This window comes from Neophocaena asiaeorientalis, unplaced genomic scaffold (assembly GCF_003031525.2).
Source record: "Neophocaena asiaeorientalis asiaeorientalis breed wild unplaced genomic scaffold, Neophocaena_asiaeorientalis_V1.1 scaffold142, whole genome shotgun sequence".
Taxonomy (NCBI): Eukaryota; Metazoa; Chordata; class Mammalia; order Artiodactyla; family Phocoenidae; genus Neophocaena; species Neophocaena asiaeorientalis.
The window spans coordinates 4,140,599-4,161,517 of record NW_020174563.1 but is presented as its reverse complement, the minus strand read 5'-3'; the positions used below and the strand labels follow the sequence as shown (position 1 = coordinate 4,161,517).

Genomic DNA, 20,919 nt, shown 5'->3' with positions numbered 1-20,919 from the left:
TTAAAAAAATTAATGCTCCTTTTAAGACTTTAAAATGCCCCTAGATTTAGTATTTCAGAATTTCATGAAAAAGTCTGTGTTCACCCCTCCAGGCTTTAGCTCTGGATTATAACTATTCTTAAGTGCTTTTTTTGGCCAAGTTGAATAATAAGCTTTTTACCTGTTCTTATATAGCAAAGTTTCCATGTCTTACATCACTGGACATTATGGGACTCATTCTGTAACCTTGGACAAATACTCTCACCTTTCTGAGCCTCATTTTCTCCATATATGAAAAAGAGATAGTGATAACTAGCTAGAGTTGTTGACAGAATTAAATGAGAAAATCTCTGCAGTGTTTAGCACTGTACCTGTCTTATGTTAAGCACTCCATAAATTTTAACTGCCACTAGTATCATCATCGTCATCATCATCATCTCCCAACTTTCAAACCTGTGAGTTTTGTCCCTTAATGGGGGTGGGGACAGCAGATTTTTTTAAGGGTTCTATGTATCTATAGGCTCCAAAGTATGTTTGTAAACTGAATAAATAATATGACTCATGTATAAATGACTATTGTCCAAATAAATATAGATGATATTGTGAATAATAAAATACAGATTCATTTAAATTGTTAGAGTTCACAATAACATTTTGATATTATTTTTCTCAATTTGTGAACACTAGAAGTTACATTTGAATTTTTTAATGTTAAAAGGGGATCTACAAGCTTGAAATGGTTGAAGCCCAGTGTCTTTATCATTCTAGTCTTTGATTTCTTGCTTTTTGTAATTCATTGTGTCTGCTTTTGAGGTTTAATTATCCAGACCATACAGCAGATTCCTATGCACCATAGCTTCATACAATGTTTGGATGTTGTTTTCTTTTTATTTCTCATATACTAACTGATGGCATCCAACTGTTTCTTGGCATTTGGTTAACATCATAATATGAATTGATGCTGGGAGAACCTAGCATGGTTCTGGCGCACTTTGTATTGGGTAATAATGATGGTGGTCTCCTCAGGTTTGTGTGTGAGAGTTAGGTGTCCATCTTCCATTGTCCTGGTTTATGTCGGGTACCCACACCTGGACTGATCAGCCATGACCAGAAAGGTGGGATATTCCAGTGGCCCATCTTGAACTGGGTGCCAGCTCCAGCTCAATCTGGAATATCACAGCTGTCCAGGGAAATCACATAACTAGAGTGGTGGGAATCATTTCCCAGAAGATGTGGAGATTGGTGCTTTGTAGCAGAACATAGCTGTCCTCTGTAATATTGTTTTGTAATTATCAGTTCCTTATACATTCTTCTAATTTACTACAAGTGAGTTCTTAGAGGAAGGTATACTTTGTTCAGCTCTATCCCCAGGCCTAGGACAGCATCTGTTGCAAATCATTTTTAATAAATGATGAACTAATGAATTAATGTAATACATTATGGTTACAAAGTGGTTATGTAAGGTGGTTTTTTTTTTAAACTGGTCATCATCAAAAAATCTACAAACAATGAATGCTGGAGAGGGTGTGGAGAAAAGGGAACCCTCTTGCAGTATTGGTGGGAATGTAAATTGATATGTAAGGTTTTGTCATGTCTTACCTAGTGCAAGTAACCTAAACAGTTCTGAGTTCTAGTTCTGATCCATTCATTTATGATTCACCAAACTCGGAGCTTCAGTCTCTTCCTATATGAAATGGAGAACATCTGTGTTCTATGATTGTCTCCATTTAGAGAAGTGAATTTGCATTGAAAGTAAAAATACTATATTATGTGCACCTAAAAATTCCATGTTTTTCAGAGTTTGCTGTGTATTTATCATTTGCTTACTTGTGGATCAGAAAATATAAAGTCATCAGTGTTGGCTAAAACAGTTGGAAATACCTCCTTTTAGTGTCTCTGTCTTTTTAGCTCTGCTCAGAGGAGCATATATGATAGATGTGTCTTTGGTTGGAGTACATGGACTTTAAATTTAGTCCTTAATAGTGATTCCCACAGGTAATCAACTCTCCAAATGGGTGATGAGGAGTTATAAACTCTCTAAACATTCCACTGTGTCCTTTTTTACTGGTTTGTAGGTTTTTGTCAAGCAGGAAAGGATTTGCGTTTGGTATCTCTGTGTATGGAACAAATCGACATCCCAGCAGGATTCCTCCTGGTGGGGGCCAAGTCTCCCAATCTTCCTGAACACATCCTAGTGTGTGCTGTAGACAAGCGATTTCTACCAGATGATCATGGAAAAAATGCACTTTTAGGTGAGTATCTCATACCTATAAAGTTCCTTCTGAGATAAAGGAGTTAAAATACAAGTTTATTTTAAATTATCACAGAATTTTTAAAATCACAGAATTAGCTGGGGATTACATATTAGTTTAAGTAAGAAACACTTTTTCATTTAGTAACTTCTTAAAAATTAGCTTTCACTTTTTTATTAACCCTCAAAACATTCACCTTAATGAAGAGACTTTTTTAAACTAGCATTAAAGAACACCATACAATTTATCAAAAATAAATATTTTGTGAAATAAAGTAGGATTCACTCTCCATAGAGTCATTGATCTGGATCTGATATCAAATCATCTCTCAATTATTCAACTGTAGATTATCCACTTTGTAAGTCATTGGTAGTTTTTCTCTACCACCCATTATTTCTAACTACACTTGACTGATGTGATTCTCATTTTATATTTAGCATTAGTTCAATCAGGATAACTAGGAATATACCTATGATGTAAAATGTTTTAACTTTATGTCAGAATTGTTTTACTTTCTAGTATTACTTCGGACGTTTTTCACAGCATAGCTTTCCTACATCATGGGAAATAACAAAGAGTGGGTTTACTTTTTAATTATTCTTTTTATTTATTTTTTTATTTTTTATTTTTTTTAAATTTATTTATTTATTTATTTATTTATGGCTGTGTTGGGTCTTCGTTTCTGTGCGAGGGCTTTCTCTAGTTGCGGCAAGCGGGGGCCACTCTTCATCGCGATGTGCAGGCCTCTCACTATCACGGTCTCTCTTGTTGCAGAGCACAGGCTCCAGACGCGCAGGCTCAGTAATTGTGGCTCACGGGCCCAGTCGCTCCGTGGCATGTGGGATCCTCCCAGACCAGGGCTCGAACCCGTGTCCCCTGCATTGGCAGGCAGATTCTCAACCACTGCGCCACCAGGGAAGCCCTAATTATTCTTTTTAAATTGAAGCGTAATTCATTTACAATATTATATTAGTTTCACATGTACAGCATAGTGATTCAGTATTCTTACAGATTATACTCCATTAAAAGTTATTACAAGATAATGGCTATAATTCCCTGTGCTGAAATATATATTCATGTTGCTTATCTGTTTTATACTAGTGGTTTGTATCTCTTAATCCCTGACCCCTATCATCCCGCCTCTTCCCTTTATCCACTGGTAACTACTAGTTAGTTTTCTATATCTGTGAGTCTGTTTCTGTTTTGCTATATACATTCATTTGTATTATTTTTTGAATTCCATATGTAAGTGATATCATACAGTATTTTTTTTTCTCTGTCTGACTTATTTCACTAAGCATAATACCCTCTAGGGTCATCCACGTTCCAACAGATGGCAGAATTTCATTCTTTTTTGTGGCTGAGTAATATTCCATTGTGTGTGTGCACGCAAATGTGTGTGTGTGTGTGTGTGTGTGTGTGTGTATCACATCTTCGTTATCCATTTGTCTATTGATGGATACTTAGATTGCTTCCTTATCTTGGCTATTGTAAATAATGTTGCCATGAACGTTGGGGTGCATGTATCTTTTCAAATTAGTGTTTTCATTTTCTTTGGCTATATACCCAGTACAGGAATTATTAGATCATGTAGTAGTTCTATTTTTAGTTTTTTGAGGAACCCACATTACCCTTTTCCATAGTGGCTGCACCGATTTACATTCTCACCAACAGTGTACAAGGGTTTCCTTTTCTCCACATCCTCACCAACATTTGTTATTTGTAGACTTTTTGATGATAGCCATTCTGACACGTATGAGATGGTATCATTGTTGTCTTGATTTGCGTTTCTGTAATAATCATCAGTGTTGAGCATCTCTTCATGTGCCTATTAGCCATCTGTATGTCTTCTTTGCAAAAATGTCTATTCAGGTCTTCTGCCCATTTTTTGATTGGGTGTTTTGTTTTTTTTGATACTGAGTTGTACGAGTTGTTTATGTATTTTGGATAGTAACCCCTTTTGGTAATATCATTTGCAAATATTTTCTCCCATTCCATAGGTTGTCTTTTTATTTTGTTTATGGTTTCCTTTGCTGTGCAAAAGTTTTTAAGTTTAATTAGATCCCATTTGTCCCATTTGTTTATTTTTGCTTTTATTTCTTTTTCCTTAAGAGACAGATCCAAAAAAAGTATTGCTACGATTTATGTCAGAGTGTTCTGCCTACATTCTCTTCTAGGAGTTTTAGGTCTTACATTTAGGTCTTTAATCCATTTTGATTTTATTTTTATACATGGTGTAAGGAAATGTTCTAATCTCATTGTTTTACATGTAGCTGTCCAGTTTTCCTAGCACCTCTTATTGAAGAGACTGTCTTTTCTCCATTGCGTATTCTTGCCTCCTTTGTCATAGATTAATTAACCTAGGTGTGGGCTCTCTATTCTGTTCCATTGATCTACGTGTCTATGTGCCAGTACCATGCTGGGTTTTTTTTGTTGTTGTTACCATGCTGTTTTGATTACTGTAGCTTTGTTGTAGAGTCTGAAGTCTGTGAGGGTGATACCTCCAGTTTTGTTCTTTTTTCTCAAGATTGTTTTGGCAACTCAAGGTCTTTTGTGATCTCATATGAATTTTAGGATTATTTGTTCTAATTCTGTGGAAAATGTCATGGGTATTTTGATAGAGATTGTATTAAATCTGTAGATTGCTTTCAGTGGTATGGCCATTTAAACAATATTAATTCTTCCAATCCAAGAGCATGGGATATCTTTCCATTTCTTTGTATCATCTTCAGTTTCATTCGTCAGTGTTTTATAGTTTTCAGAGTATAGGTTTTTCATTTCCTTGGTTGAGTTTATTCCCAGGTATTTTATTCTTTTTGATGTGATCTTAGATTATTTTTCACTCTCTCTTTCTGATAATTCATTATTGGTGTATAGAAAAGCAACACATTTCTGTATGTTAATCTGTATCCTGCAACTTTGCTGAATTCATTATTTCTAATAGTTTTGGGGTAGAGACTTTTGGTTTTTCTATAAAAAGTATCATGTCATCTGTAAATAGTGGCGGTTTGACTTCTTCCCTTCCAATTTGAATTTATTTCTTTGTCTTATCTGATTGCTGTGGCTAGGTCTTTCAATACTAGAAGTGGCAAGAGTGGGCATCTTTGTCTTGTTCCTGAATTTAGAGGAAAGGCTTTCAGCTTTTCACCTTTGAGTATGATGTTAGCTGTGGATTTGTCATAAATGGCCTTTATTATGTTGAGATATGTTCCCTCTGTACCCATTTTGATGAGAGTTTTTATCATGAATGGATGTTGAATTTTTTCAATTGCTTTTTCTGCATCTACTGAGATGAACATGTGATTTGTATCCTTCCTTTTGTTAATGTGGTGTATCATATTGATTGATTTGCAAATATTGAACCATCCTTTCATCCCTGGAATAAATCCAACTTGATCATGGTGTATGATCCTTTTTATAGATTGTTGGATTCAGTTTGCTAATATTTCATTCAGGATATTTGCATCTGTATTAATCAAAAATATTGGCCTGTAATTTTCTCTTTTTATAATGTCTTGTCTGGTTTTGGCATCAGGGTAATGGCAGCCTCATAGAATGAATTTGGGGAGTATTCCATCCTTTTCAATTTTTGGAATAGTTTGAGAAGGATAGGTATTAGCTCTTCTTTATATGTTTGGTAGAATTCCCACGTGAAGCTGCCCAGTCCTGGACTTTTGTTTGCTGGTAGTTTTCTTATTACAAATTCAATTTCACTGCTGGTGATCAGTCTGTTCAAATCATCTGTTTCTTCTTGATTCAGTCTTGGCAGATTGTATGTTTTTAGAAATCTGTCCATTTCTTCTAGGTTGTGTAGTTTGTTGGTGTATAACTATTTGTAGTATTCTCTTATGGCTTTTTTGTATCTCTGTGGTATCAGTTGTTATTTCTCCTTTTTCATTTCTTATTTTGTTTATTTGTATCCTCTTTTCTTCTTGGCAAGCCTGGCTAATGGTTTATCAATTTTGCTTATCGTTTCAAAAAAAACAGCTCCTGGGTTTCATTGATCTTTTCTATTGTTTTTTTATATCTCTGTATTATTTCTTTCTTTCTGATCCTATTATTTCCTTCCTTCTGCTGATTTTGGGCTTTGTTTGTTCTAATTACTTTTGGTGGTAGGTTAGGTTGTTTATTTCACATGTTTCTTGTTTCTTGAGGAAGGCCTGTATTGCCATAAACTTCTCTATTAGAACTGTTTTTGCTGCATCCAATAGATTTTGGAGTGCTGTGTTTCCACTTTCATTTGTCTTGAGGTATTTTCTGATTTCCTCTTTGATTTCTTCATTGACCCATTGGTTTTTAGTAGCATGTTGTTTAGTCTCTATGTGTTTGTTCTTTTCCCATTTTTCTATCTGTAATTGATTTCTAGTTTTATACTGTTGTGCTTGGAAAAAAAATGCTTGATATAATTTCTGTCCTCTTAAATTAGTTGAGACTTGTTTTGTGGCCTAGCACGTGATCTTCGCTGGAGAACATTCCATGTGCACTTGAAAAGAATTTGTACTGTGCTGTTTTTGTCCTGTAGATATCTACTAAGTCCAATTGGTCTGTTGTGCTGCCTTATTGATTTTCTGTCTGGATGGTCTGTCCATTGATGTAAGTGGGGTGTTAAAGTCCCTTACTATTACTGTGTTATTGTTGATTTCTCCTGTTATGTCTGTTAGTATTTTCTTAATATATTTAGGTGCTCCTGTATTGGGTGCATATATGTTAAATAGTGTAATATCCTCCTCTTGCATTGATCCTTTTATTATATTATGCCCTTCTTTGTCTTTTGTGTGTTATAGCCTTTGTATTAAAGTCTATTTTGTCTGATGTAAGTTTTACTACCCCTGCTTTCTTGTCAGTTTTGTTTGCTGAAATATCTTTATTCATCCCCTCACTTAAACTCTGTGTGTGTCTTTAGCTCTGAAATGAGTCTCTTGTAAGCAGCATATAAAAAGGTCTTATTTTTTAATCCAGTCAGTCACCCTATGTCTTTTCTGTGTGTCCAATTTTTTATTGTGGTAAAATACACATAACATAAAATGTACCACCTTAACCATTTTAAGTGTACAGTTCAGTGGTATTAAGTACATTCATCTTGCTGTGCAAGCATCAACACCATCCAACCACAGAACTCTTTCCATCCTGCAAAACTGAAACTCTGTACCCATTAAGCACTAACTCCCCATTACCCCCTCCCTCTAACCCCTGACAACCACCATTTTTCCTTATTTTTTTAATCTGCCCTTTCCCCCCACATCCTAGCCTCTGGTAACCACCATTCTACTCTCTATTACTATAAGTTTGGCTCTTGTTATTATTATTTTTTTACCCTATGTCTTTTGACTGGAGCATTTAGTCCATTGACATTCAAAGTAACTATTGATAGTTATGTACTTATGGCCATTTTATTACTTGTTTTCTGGTTGTTTTTACAGTTCTTCTCTGTTCATTTCTTCTTCCTTTTGTTTCTTCCCTTGTGGTTTGATGATTTTCTTCAGTAGTTCCTTTCTTTTCAGTTTTTGTTTATCTCTAGTAGGTTTCTGATTTGTGGTTACCACTGGGTTCATATATGTTGACCTATAAGTATATCTACTGTTTTAAACTGGTCATCATTTAAATTCAAACATATTCTAAAAGATCTACTTTTTTTACCCCCCTCCTACACATTTTGTGTTTTTAATGTGATATTTTACATCTTCATGTGTTTATCCCTTAACCATTTATTGTAGTTACAGTTTTTACAATTTTTTGTCTTTTAATCTTTGTATTGGCTTATTTAAGTGGTTGATCCTCAGTTCTTACTATATATTTGCCTTTCCTAGTGGGATTTTCCATTTTCTATAGATTTTTACTTCTTTTCTACTTGAGAAAACACTTTAACATTTCTTTTAGGGTAGGTTCAGAATTGACAAACTCTTTTAGTTTTTGCTTGTCTAAGCAGTTCTTTATCTCTCCTTCTATTCCAAATGATATTCTTGCTGGTATCCTAGGTTGCAGGTTTTTCCCTTTCAGCACTTTGAATATATTATGCCACTTCCTTCTGGCCTGTGAAGTTTCTATAGAGAAATCATCTGACAGCCTTATGAGGATTCCCTTGTATATGACTCTTTGTTTTTCTCTTGCTGCTTTTAGAATTCTCTATCTTTAACTTTTGTCATATTAATTACATGTCTTGCTGTGGGTCTGTTTGGGTTCATTGCTTTTTGGACTCTCTGTGCTTCCTGAAGCTGGATATCTGTTTCCATCTTCAGGTTTGAGAAGTTTTGTCATAATTAACTCAAATACATTTTTGATCCCCTTCTCTCTTCTCCTTCTGGGACCCCTATAATGACAATGTTGGTATGCTTAATTAGATCCTAGAGATCTCTTAAATTGTTTTCATTTTTTAAATTTTGTTTTTCTTTTTTGCTGTTCTGATTGTGTGATTTCCATTACTCTATCTTCCAGATTACTTATGCATTCTTCTGTATCTTAGTCTCCTATTCATTCCTTCTAGTGTGTTTTTTATTTCAGCTATTGAGTTCTTTATTTCTGATTGGGTCTTTTTTATATTTTCTAGTTCCTTGTTAAAGTGTTTACTGTGTGCATCAATTCTTTTCCCTAATTCAGTTAATATTTTTGTTGCCAATGCTTTGAATTCTTTATCTGGTAAATTGTTTATTTCTGTCTTGTTGTTTATTTTTTCAGGGGTTTACTCTTGCTCTTTCAATTGAGAGTAGTTCCTCTGTCTTTTTGTTTTGCTCAGCTTTCCCTGCCTCTATGAATTCAGGTGAAACAGTTACTTATTTCAGTCTTGAAGGGGTGTCCTTATGTGGGAGCATCCCTATACAGACGGCATGTGGCCTATGCCTTTGCTGGGAGAGCTGGATTTGATGTGGATGCAAGTCACAGCCTTCCTCAGCGAGTGCTGGCAGCTGTCACATAGGTAGGAGGTGGGGCTGGAGATGGAGTGGCTAGAGCTGAAGTTGGGTGTGAGACAGGGCTTCCCCTCTGCTTGGTGGCCATCACCACTGTATCGGGGGCAGAGTCTGACCCCAAGTTGCTGGAGCAGAAGCCCTGAGGGTCGGGTTCATGCTGGCTCTTTTCCCTGTAAGTGTGTGTTTTTTCCTCTCCTCTCCACCCCTCCTTTCCGCCCCAGAGGGGTGGAGGGCTGAAGCAAGTGGGGCCTGTGCAGGCTCTTGGCTCATGTCGGCCACAGACAGAGGTCTGATGCACTGCCTGTGCAGTTACCTGCCGCTCCACTCAAATGCAGCCTCTGGGGCAAGTCCCCTTTGTCCCTCACAGCCGATCACTGCCCCCAGGCTCTGCAGTGCAAGTGGGACCCACATGGAGTCTCAGTGTGTATCAGGGGATGGGCTATGGTGGAACAGCTGCGTCAGAGATCTGAAACACTTCTGACGTGCTGCTTGAGTAAGCGATGGCTGCTACCTACCCACTCAGACGCTGCTGTGGCACCAGGTCACCTCTACATCCCACACTGTGACATGGAGTGAGCAGCACCAGAGCTTTCGCTCCGCTTGGACTGGGGTACCTGGCAAGGAGGTTGTGAGAAACCCGGCAGCTGCTAGAGCAGACCTCTCTCCACCTTGCCTGGGGGCAAGCCAGCGTGCACACTCGTCATGAGCGTAGTCTAGGCTTCCCTCAGCCCTCCTGTTTGTCTCAGTGGCCCTCCAACCAGCCAAGTGGCATTGTCTCCTCCACATAAAACCCCAGGACTGGGGCACTCAATCTGTGGCTCAGACCACTCACTCCACAGGGTGGGCGTCCACCCGCATAATCTCTATTTTTCTCTGAGTCTTCTTCTATGGGCACAGGTCTCGACCTGATCGCTACAGCCTTGGTTGTACAGGAGTCCTGCCAGTTTCCAGTTAGTTTTCAGTGATAATTGTTCCACATGTAGATGTATTTTTGATGTGTTCATGGGGGAGGTGAGCTACACATCCTCTTACTCTGCTATCTTGATTCAAACCCCTTAAATTAACTTTTAATAATTAAAAAGGCAAATAAGAGGGCATGTAAGGACTTCCCTGGCAGCCCAGTGGTTAAGATTCTTCACTTCCACTGCAGGGGGCACAGGTTCGATCCCTGGTTGGGGAACTAAAATCCCGCATGCCTGCCATGTGGTGTGGCCTAAAGTATGTAAGGACTTCCCTGGCAGCCCAGTGGTTAAGATTCTTCACTTCCACTGCAGGGGGCACAGGTTCGATCCCTGGTTGGGGAACTAAAATCCCACATGCCTGCCATGTGGCGTGGCCTAAAGAAAAAGAAAGAAAGAAAGGAAGGGAAGGAGGGAGGGAGGGAGGAAGGAAGGAAGGAAAGAAAGAAAGAAAGAAGGAAGGAAGGAAGGAAGGAAGAAAGAAAGAAAGAAAGAAAGAAAGAAAGAAAGAAAGAAAGAAAGAAAGAGAAAGAAGAGGGCATGTGAGGTTTGTTATTTTTTTTTGCTGCTGTGTTTCTCTGGAGTTGCTTTTGTTTCTCAGTTTGTTACTGTAGATAGAATCAAATACATGTCCTCAGCACGAATATCAGTAAAAATGAAGAAGAAAGAAGAGGGCAAAGAATTCAAGAATTGTATTTACAGTGAGCTGTGTGTTTGTTTAGCTTGACGCATTCTTCCTAGTTATAAAGCATCATCAGAAAGTCTAGAAATACATAGATCAATATCTTGAGTCAGAAAATGATCCTGCACATGGTTAATAAACGTTCCTTAAACTACAGTTCAAAGCCTTCTCTTGGTTCATAGGAAAAGAAGTGGTAATTTTCATTTTCATAGGCTCTCATTTGTTAAAATATCCATTGTTTTTCTTTCAGTGAAATTGAGCAGATCGTTTAATATAGACACCTAACGGTAAAGTTTATACATTGGACTAAATTAGCAAAGAAGATCCAAGGATTCGTTGTTCATTCATTTGTTCAACAGTATTTGTTCCAAAAATCACGTTAGGTTATGATATGTGGGCACACTAATGATAAGACATAGTCTTTTGCATCACAGAGCTAAGAACCTAGTTGGCTCTGGTAGAAAAACTTTGGGAAACTTCTTTTTAGCACTTTAAAAGCATGAAAGTTTTATCGAATGGAACAGTTCATATGTGGCTCTGACTGAAGACATAGAAAAATCTCTTATGATGTCTTTTTGCTAAATGATTCTTCATGACTAGAGGAATCCTCTTAGAATACATCATGGGACTCACACAGAAAACACCATCAGAATAATAGATTTTATAATCCTTTGTAATTGGGAATATGAAACCAAAGAGCATGGGCTTTGGAATTGGAACTGGGTTTAAATCCCAGATTTTCTAGTTAGCACTTTAAGAACTTGGGCAAGCTACTTATCTTCTTGAAGTCTCAGATTCCTCATCTATATAAAGGAGCCAATAATGCCCACCTGGCAGGATTATAAAGATCAAACAGATCATGTTTATAAGGTACCCAATAGCACAGTGCCTGGCATATAGTACTTGCTCTTTAAATGGTAATTATTCTGCCATTCTGTCATATTTATTAAATACCCTTATAGACATGGAACTTTGTTAATAATTTTTTATTAACCACTTCTCCAAGTGAAAGTGTAGTACAGTAAAATGGTAAAAGTTTTCTCTTGAACAAGCACAATGAGATTTTTATATGTTCATTACTCTATTGTCAAAAAGTTAATATTCATCTAACAGTTCTTACTTATGATGGTTGATTTTAGTATGCATTAAGATGTAGTGGAGGGAATTCCCTGGTGGTCCAGTGGTTAGGACTCCGCGCTTTCACTGAGGAGCGTCTGGGTCCGATCCCTGGTTGGGAAACTAAGATCTGACAAGCCGCACGGTGTGGCCAAAAAAAAAAAAACCAAATAAAAGTTTAAAAAGATATAGTGGGAAAATTTTTTAAGCTTAAAATATTCTAGAATCCCTGTGGACTCCAATATCAATTTGTCTAAATTTGTATATAAATTATGCAGATTCCAAAGACTGTGGGGGAATTGATTTTAAAATAAATTAATCACTTGGCCACACATATGCCCCAAATCTGCCATGCAATTCGAAGACCTGATTGCTAGAAAAACTAGAAAGGTAATTTGGCTGTAAGAGATATTATTTATTGTGATAGTGACAGCAAGAACTTTGAGCAGATAAAATCTCTCTTGAACCAAAGTTAATACAGAAAACTATACAGAGTTTTAAAAATGGACGCTAAAGTTCTTACTCTTTTATATTGTTAATTCTCATCATTAATGTGAAGTTTCTCTTCTTTGAAGATTATCCAGATCCATTGCTTTTCTCCCTCTTCATACTCAAGTCTTGCTTTTCACCTCAGAAAACAGGTAGAGGAAAAGATAAAAGATAAAATCTAACCCCAGTAATTTGTTAATTCTAATTCTCATGTTAATCTTTGATGAACTACTTGGACCTATCAGATAAGCCTCATTTTTTGGCACTGTCTCTATTTCAGATGAAGGTTCTTAGTTTTATTGTGTTTTGGGTATGTTGCATCTGCCTCATAGGTCAGCCAATTTTCTATCAAGGCATAATGATCACATCAGAAAGTAAGTTCTGTGGAGGCAGTGGTTTTGTTTTCCTTGTTCAATGCTAAAAACCTGGTACCTGAAATAGTGCCTAGCACATAGTAGAGTACAGATATTTGTTGGATGGATGGACGGACAGGTGGATAGATGCATGGATTAGTGGATGGATGCATGCATTCATGGATGCGTGGACGGGTGGATGGGTGGATAGTTAGATGGATGGTTGGCTTTAGAAATTTGGTAAACTAGGCAGTCATTGACATCTTTCTTTTTTTGGCCTACAGCTCCAAGGTATTAGACAAATAGCCAAATGCTCTCAAATGCAATCCATCTCTGAATATGTTTTAAATAATTTATGATTATATTGATGTTTATATTTCTATAAAATGATGGTAATAAGCTAATTATATAGAATTACTAATTTTATGTAACTGACCAGAAGTTGGGACTATCTCTTGTTCACCACTGTTTTTCCAGTGTTTAGCAAAATGCTTGGCATATAGGTAGGTGCTCAATAAAAAATTATTGAATAAATAATAATAAATTGGAATGCCCATTTCTAAATGTTCTGAATTGTCAGCATCCTGAGATTGGGACATTGTGAGATATTTTGTCTTTAATCCTCATGGTCTTTCTCTACTCTCCTTATATATCTTTGTTAATTATAAAACAGGTTGGTTTGGTGGTTTTAAAAGAGTGTATTATTCCATAAGTGAATTTATTTTCATTTAGTTATTTGTATATAGAGATATTGTGTTTATGAAATTTGGAATGCCCTTATTTGCCAATATGACCATACATATGTTATGTCCTCATAACTCACAACCAGAAGAACTCACTCTCTTACTGTCCACTTTTCTTCTGTGTAATAAGGGAGATTGAAAAGTTGATTTCCAATCAAGCAAAGCATGACCTCTCATCCTCCCAGCCTTCTCCATTTCTTCTTCTTGGCATGTCCTCTGTTCCAAGAAGATCACCGAAAGTCTTATTTTGTTTGATTAATCTGAGTGAGAATTGTTTGGATGTTAAGTCTAAGGAATAATGAGCTAGTTTGAATAAAGAGGGGTTGAACAGAGAGGAAATGGGACCCTTAGGGAACTTGTGTTCCCTAGATCTCATAGAAACTAGGAAGCTGACAATGCCCTGAGTTTATACATCTCTGTTCGTGCTCTCCTATCTGGAGACCAGCTTCGTCTTCACAATTCTCAGTTTGCTCTCTCCCACACCCTAGATGGCATAGCCCTGACTTGGGTTCCAGTTTTACAAAACCTTACATATCCAGAGTCCAGTACCATCTGACTGATTCTTTTTGTATTTATTTCAGCATTCCAGGAGAGAGACTCTGACTATCCTAGATTGGGTCAAATGTTGATCCACAGTCTAATCAATTGTGCCTATGGAGTTAAGTCCACATGGTGGGTCGGGTGGAGAACCAGAGCCAGTAGGTTAAGAAGGGAATATGTAAGGAAGAAATAATAGATATCTCTAGGACCAGAATTTTTTATGTTAACTATATAAATTCTATCATATGATACTATCTATTCTATTTCCTTAACCATTATCCTTTTAGAGCATTTAAAAATTATTTTCAGTCTTTCACTGTTATAAAATAACTGCTAAATTGTTGTACATGTTTTTTTTTTCCTTTGAATTATTTCATCAAAATTAAGAAGTTGTCAAGCCAAAGAGTGAATATTTCTGTGTTTTTTATATGTGAAAATATTGTAACAACATACAAGGCCACCAGTAACTTTGTTTTTCTTCCTTTTAGGGTTTTCTGGAAACTGTATCGGCTGTGGAGAAAGAGGATTTCGGTATTTCACGGAATTTTCCAACCACATAAACTTGAAGCTCACCACCCAGCCAAAGAAGCAGAAGCACTTAAAGTACTACCTAGTCAGAAGCTCCCAGGGTGTACTGTCGAAGGGACCTCTTATCTGCTGGAAAGGTAGCGTCAACTTCTGGGAGGGAACGGGAAGGGAATGTGGATGTTACGATAGTATTGACAAGTGACCCATACTGGGTTCAGAATCCAGGTGTGGAATAGATAAATATCCCAAGTTCAGAAGACAATCCAAAAATGTAAGGCCCTCTGGCAGGTTATTTGACTTGCTCCTTTTTGTTTTTAACAGAAACTATTGAAATTTGGGAAAGGGTATTTCTCCTTGTATTTGTCACTTAGGGGTGTGGAATACAGCTCTCGGGGAAAAATGGGCTCTTTCTAGCTCTTCTGTCATTTAGAGGGGACTTCAAAGTGTCAGTTTCCTGGTCAGATGCTCTTTCTACTTTATTTAGGGTCTTTGGTAATTCTTGAGTCTTCATTTTTCTATTAGAACTAAACAAACTTTGGAATATATAATGCTCTCTTCATCATACCTGGGAAAAGGCAGTATTAGGTTGACAAAGTTTTGTTTCTCTTCAGTTAGGAAGAACTTAAACTTATTTTTGAAAATGAATCCAGTTGAAATGTCACATCATCTTGTGGTTGATAGGAGTTGCCACAAGTTCTGTACATTGTTTAATGCAGTGGGACTTCTTATTCTTTTGAGCAGTTTCTTAGATGCTGAGATTTCCCCTCCATTATTAATATTATTATATTGTTAAAGACAATAGAATAATTGTCTTTAATATTTCTATTTGTTGTTTGTGAAAGATTTTGGCCTGACCATGAAAAATAGCATAGTAAATCCAAATTACAGCTGAAGATTCGTTTCCGAATCTCACCATAATGACTCCTGGTTGCATCTGAGGAGAGATTATATAACTCCTTAGGAAATGGCTGCATGTTCTGAGCTAGGAATCATCAGGACTGTGATTAGTGCTGTGACCACTAAATCGTAAGCGTGGTAAATTATAGATAACTCTTTATCCTGATAAAGTCTAAAGACTTTTCCTCTAGAAAAATCATTTTAAATGTCATGAACCCTAATAAAAGAGTAAAAATAGGATAGGTATCGCCTCCCTGCCTTTTGACTGCCTTTTTTTAGCTTTTGTTTTGGTTGCATAAAATATTTTTAAGTTCTTATTTAGTGCTCAGTGACAATTCACCTTTCTGGTAAATAATAACATTTGTGAAATAGTTTGTGATATAATGATCCTGGGTGGCTTCTGGAGCCTCACATTTATAGTCATTCTGTTTTGGAATTGGAATTGTATATATGTACATACCTATCAAACTACATATTTGCATATAATATACATAACATGGAGATATCCTTTTCAGTCAAAATACAGTAGCTCTTCAAGGAACGACATAGATAGAAGGTTATAGAAAACTGCCTCTAACTTTTGCATGTATCCAATAAACTTGGAAATTCTCTAAAGGACCCACTATAATTAACTTTGTCATTTACAACCATTTATGTTTCTTTTTCACATGCTACCTTTAAAGACTAATATAGTACAACATATAGTATAATTTGGTTGGAAGTTAGAGCCCCGAAAACCTGTGACACAGGTTGTCACAGTATTTGCTATCTACCAGAATCAGTACAAAGTATTATTAAAATATTACACCAAAGCATCAAGTAATATTGGCTCATTTAAAATGAAGCTTAGTTTTGTATGATCAGTAAGTACCTTGAATATTGTCTACCTATTTCCTCTAATAAGAACTGAGAATAATAAGAATTTGAGAATTTCTAATTTTTCTCCTCTGTGTATAATATTTTCTTTGCTTCTGTTTCTGGACGTAAATTAAGGTTGAGTAGAGAGGGTTGAAGGCAGCCTAGAAGGACTCTAGATTACTATTCTACATGTAAATCAATCCTGGACAGAAGGTTAACTGGTGCTTGAAAGCTTATTTGGTTTTTATAAATTATTGATATTTTAACCTCAGTATTACCCATGAAACTAACATGACTATATAGGTTATGAGTAATTTTTCTCCTGGGAACTAGTCTGTGAGGAACAAATGTCTAATTGTTCTTTGTAACTATATCTTTGCCCTCCAAACATTACATTTGGCTCTAGGAAGACGAATTGTGTTCACCAGCTTGAACATTCTATTGGAGTCAAGGTTGGGGAAGGGGGATCTCTGTTAAAGAACGTGCTGCCACTTGAGGAACAGCAGCTTATTTTAGAGATTTTATGGATTGTGTCTCCCTCACCTGTTTTAACAGAATATTGTTTTCCTTACATAATGTGATTCTTACTCCTTTCTAGAGTGTAGAAGCCGACAATCCTCTACCATTTGCCACTCTATTAAACCAAACTCTTCAGTGTCGTCAACCGTGGCCCCAGAAAATGGCACAACTAATGGATACAAATCAGGATTCATTCAGACAGGTATTGGGTATTTTCTTTTGGAATTTCAAGCGGCAGATGTACATTTAATGAGGCATTTTAAACTTACTGTTGGCTGGTTTGAACAGACCTATTTTTCAATAGCGGTATTGAGTTACTATTAGAATTAGAACTCAGCATTGAGATGGATCAGTCTGTGGAGGAGCAGGACCCAAAATCCCGACAGCCCTGCCAATGCTAGGCAAGGCATGGAAAAAGGAACTGACAGTTGGTGGGGAATTTAGTTCAAGCATAGGGCCTGTTTCTAGAGGAGTCTGACAGGAGGCAATAAGTAGAAACACAGATGTGAGAGAAGTCTGCATCATAGCCATCAGATGGCATGTATTGGGGACATATTCATGAAGACTGGAATTCTACAGTAGGGCTCTAACTAGGCTTGCTCAACGGTATAGGGAGTATTACACCAACTTGGATACAAAGTAAAGTCCCAAAGTAGGACGAAGGATCACAGCGGAAGAATCTAGGACCTAGTTTCAGGTGGTACAAGATAGGAGCTTGGTTACAAATAACCAGATAAAATTTTAGTGCCTGAAACTAGGTTACAGTATCAGAGCTGGATCAGCAGAGTGGCTGATCTGATACTGAGCAGGTAAGTTACTAGTCTAAAGCTTCTGAAAATTCCTCCAGTATAGAGGCCTGAACTCAGGTCAGGATAAGACTCCAGGGAGACTTAATGTTTCCAGGTGGCTGAAAGCCTGGAGGGCTGTAACTGAAAAGATCACTGCAGATAGTATTTGAGAAAATTACTCAGAACCAGTCTAGGTTATATCTTAGGCAAGAAGAAAAGTATTTTAAAAGAATTTGTGAATTTTTTTTTCAGTTCACTTGTTTTTTGAGAAGCGCTATTTTACCCACAAACTTCATAGCATATGTGCTTTGCCAGTATCCACTCAAACACAACAAGTTGGAGAAAAAGGTGTCTTTATTCATTTCACTACTTAGCATCCTCTTCCAAATTTATGTCAAATTTTAATGAGCTGGTAAATCGTTTGCACTTATTTTCAAGATGGAAGTGATTATTAGACTATGTTAACAACAACTGTAGTGATAATAAAGCTAACTTTATCTGGGGCACTTCTTGCTATGTGTCTGTACTCAGCTAAATCCACTTCATCCTGGATTTTAGAAATCTAACTTTTAAACTGCTCAAGAGATTTACATAGAGGCTGTAAATTAAGAGGAAAGAGAATATTCTAAATTCTCGTTTAGAATAAATGAGAGAACATCATGTCACTAGGTATTGAAGAAAGAAAAAATTGGCATTGGGCTCTTGGCATTGAAAGATTAGCTTTCATTACAGTGATGTCTCTCCTAGAATTTGATTGATTCTGTAGTATATTTTCTGCCATTAGAACTTGGGGCTAATGAAATGCAATTTAAAAACTACAGTATTAGTAATGAATATTTACTTCATTCCAACAAAAATTACCAAGTGTTTATTGTGTTCTCAGACCCTTGTCAGAGGCTGTAAGGCAGGGTTCCAGTACTTGACTACTGGCTCCAATGACTTAAAAACCACTCATATAAGGGATAAAAGAATGATAAAACATGTTACCTTTTCTAAGAGGGAGAGGTGAATATATATAAATAACCAGTTGTACCTGAAAAAAATGAAAAGATACTGAATTGTTAATAAGAAGTAATGAAATGTTAATAAGCAGTTTTGATTATGCAGAAATATATTTTGAAAATGAATATTGCTCTGAATAGAGGAATTCAAGATTCAGGCTTAGCAAAGCCTCCTTTAGTTGCCACGAAGGGACACAGGCAAAACACTGACTGACTCACAGTGGACACAAGTGGCCAAGTGCTATGCCAGTATTCTTGTGTATCCCTTGTTGGGGTGAGAATGGTAATTTGACCATGAAATTACCTATTAATTTTAGGTGCAATCCAGAGAATTTAATAGAAGATAGTGCCTTTAAAAGTAAAGCTTTGTGTCTAAAACTTTCTTCTTGACAAATTATGGAATCTTCAGTAATAATTTTCCTATGTATTTTGAAAGTAATAGACTGTAAGAATTTTACCTTAGCCTATTATATCATTGCAAACATTAGAGTATGCAGCATCTTTTTAGCAGATAGATTCACCCTCCTGTAGGAGATTGTACCCTTCTTAATCTACAATCAGTGACTGCCTGTAATCAACATTTCTTAGCCTGAAATGTAGGTACACATGTTGCAAAGTATTTGAAGAGGGGATTAATTTACTATTTGCACAGCTTTGTCTCACATTCCAACTGCCAAGCTCTGGATGTTCTGTTCTAGCTGGCTTGCCACTTATGTTTTGCATATTTTCTTTCAACATATTTGTGTGATTGATAATTCAAATTTTAGCCAACAATCCTGGTAAAATATTTTATGATTTTGACTGAAGGTGGCTACATAGTTATCTACCTACATTACACAGACATACCACATACAAACATATACACATACATGTATTGTGTTTAATAAGGACAAGAATTCAAGAACAGATGAAAAAATGGGAATTCCTTGGTGGTCCAGTGGTTGGGACTCCACACTTTCACTGCTGAGTGCCAGGTTCAATCCCTGGTCGGGGAACTGAGATCCCAGAAGCTGCGTGGCATGGACAAAAAAAAAAGGGGGGGAAAGAAAAAAGGACTAGATGAAAAAAACCTTTGCCTAACCCAAGATCTTGAAAGTTTCTCTTCCACGTTTTTTGTCTAAAAGTTTTATTGTTTTACCTCTTGCATTAAAGTCTGTGAGTCATGCTGAGTTAATTTTTGTGTGTGGTGTGAGGTGAGCATCTAAATTCATCTTTTTGCATGTGGATATCCAATTGTCCCAGCACCGTCTATTGAACAGACTGTCTTTTTGTCAGTGAATTTCATTGACCTCATCAAAATTCAAAACTTTTACACTTCAAAAAGCAACATTAAGAAAATGAAAAGACAATGATGGACTAGAAAAATACTTGCAAAACACATATTTAATAAAGGATTTGTATCCAGAATTTACAAAGAACTCTTAAAACTCAGTCATAAGATGACCATCCAATCAAAACATGGGCAAAAGATTTGGAATAGAGATTTCTTCAGAGAACATACACAAATGGCCAATAATCACATGAAAAGATGCTCAACATCATTAGCAATTAGGGAAATACAAATCAAAACCATAATAAGATATTAATTCTATCTCCCCAGGAGAAATAAAGGCACGTGTCCTCACAAAAACTTATATACAAATGTTCATATAGCAGCATTATTCATTACAGTCGAAAACTGGAAACAACCTAAATGTCAATCTACTCGTGAATGGATAGACAAAATTGTGTATCCATACAATGGAATACCATGCAGCAATAATAAGGAACAAACTATTGACACATGCTACACCATGAATGAACTTCAAAAACTTTATGCTGGGAATTCCCTGGCAGCCCAGTGGTTGAAACTCCGAGATTCCACCGCAGGGGGCTTGGGTTCAATCCCTGATCGGAGAACTAAGATCCCACATGCCTCAAGCTATGGCCAAAAAACAGAACAAAACAAAAACATTATGCTAAGTGAAAGAAACTAGACAGAAGAGACCACATATTATATGATTTCATTTATATGAAATGTCCAGAAAAAGCAAATTTAGAGAGACAGGAAATAGAATAGTGGTTGCCTGGGGCAAGGGCTGGGAATGAAAATTAACTGAAAGTGGGCATGAGGTTTCTTGCTGGGGGACAAAAATGTTCTAAAGCTGATTCATGGTGATGGTTGCACCACTTGGTCAAGTTACTAGAAATCATTGAACTGTACACTTGAATTGGGTATATTCTATGATAAGTAAAATATACCTTAATAAAGCTGGGGGTTGGGGAGGAAAGATTAAAAAGCTGCTCTAAGAGAAAGGTAAAATCCTCTGGAGT

At 36.7% G+C, this 20,919-nt stretch overlaps 1 protein-coding gene across 1 annotated transcript in view; it reads left to right on the top strand.

Annotated features, from left to right (window-relative positions):
- The window catches only part of GREB1L (GREB1 like retinoic acid receptor coactivator), a 118,514-nt gene that overhangs the window by 6,839 nt on the left and 90,756 nt on the right, over positions 1–20,919 (top strand). The window contains 3 exon segments of the mRNA XM_024757923.1: positions 2,055–2,231; positions 14,504–14,680; positions 16,897–17,019. Of these exon segments, the coding sequence (XP_024613691.1) occupies positions 2,055–2,231; positions 14,504–14,680; positions 16,897–17,019 (477 nt within the window).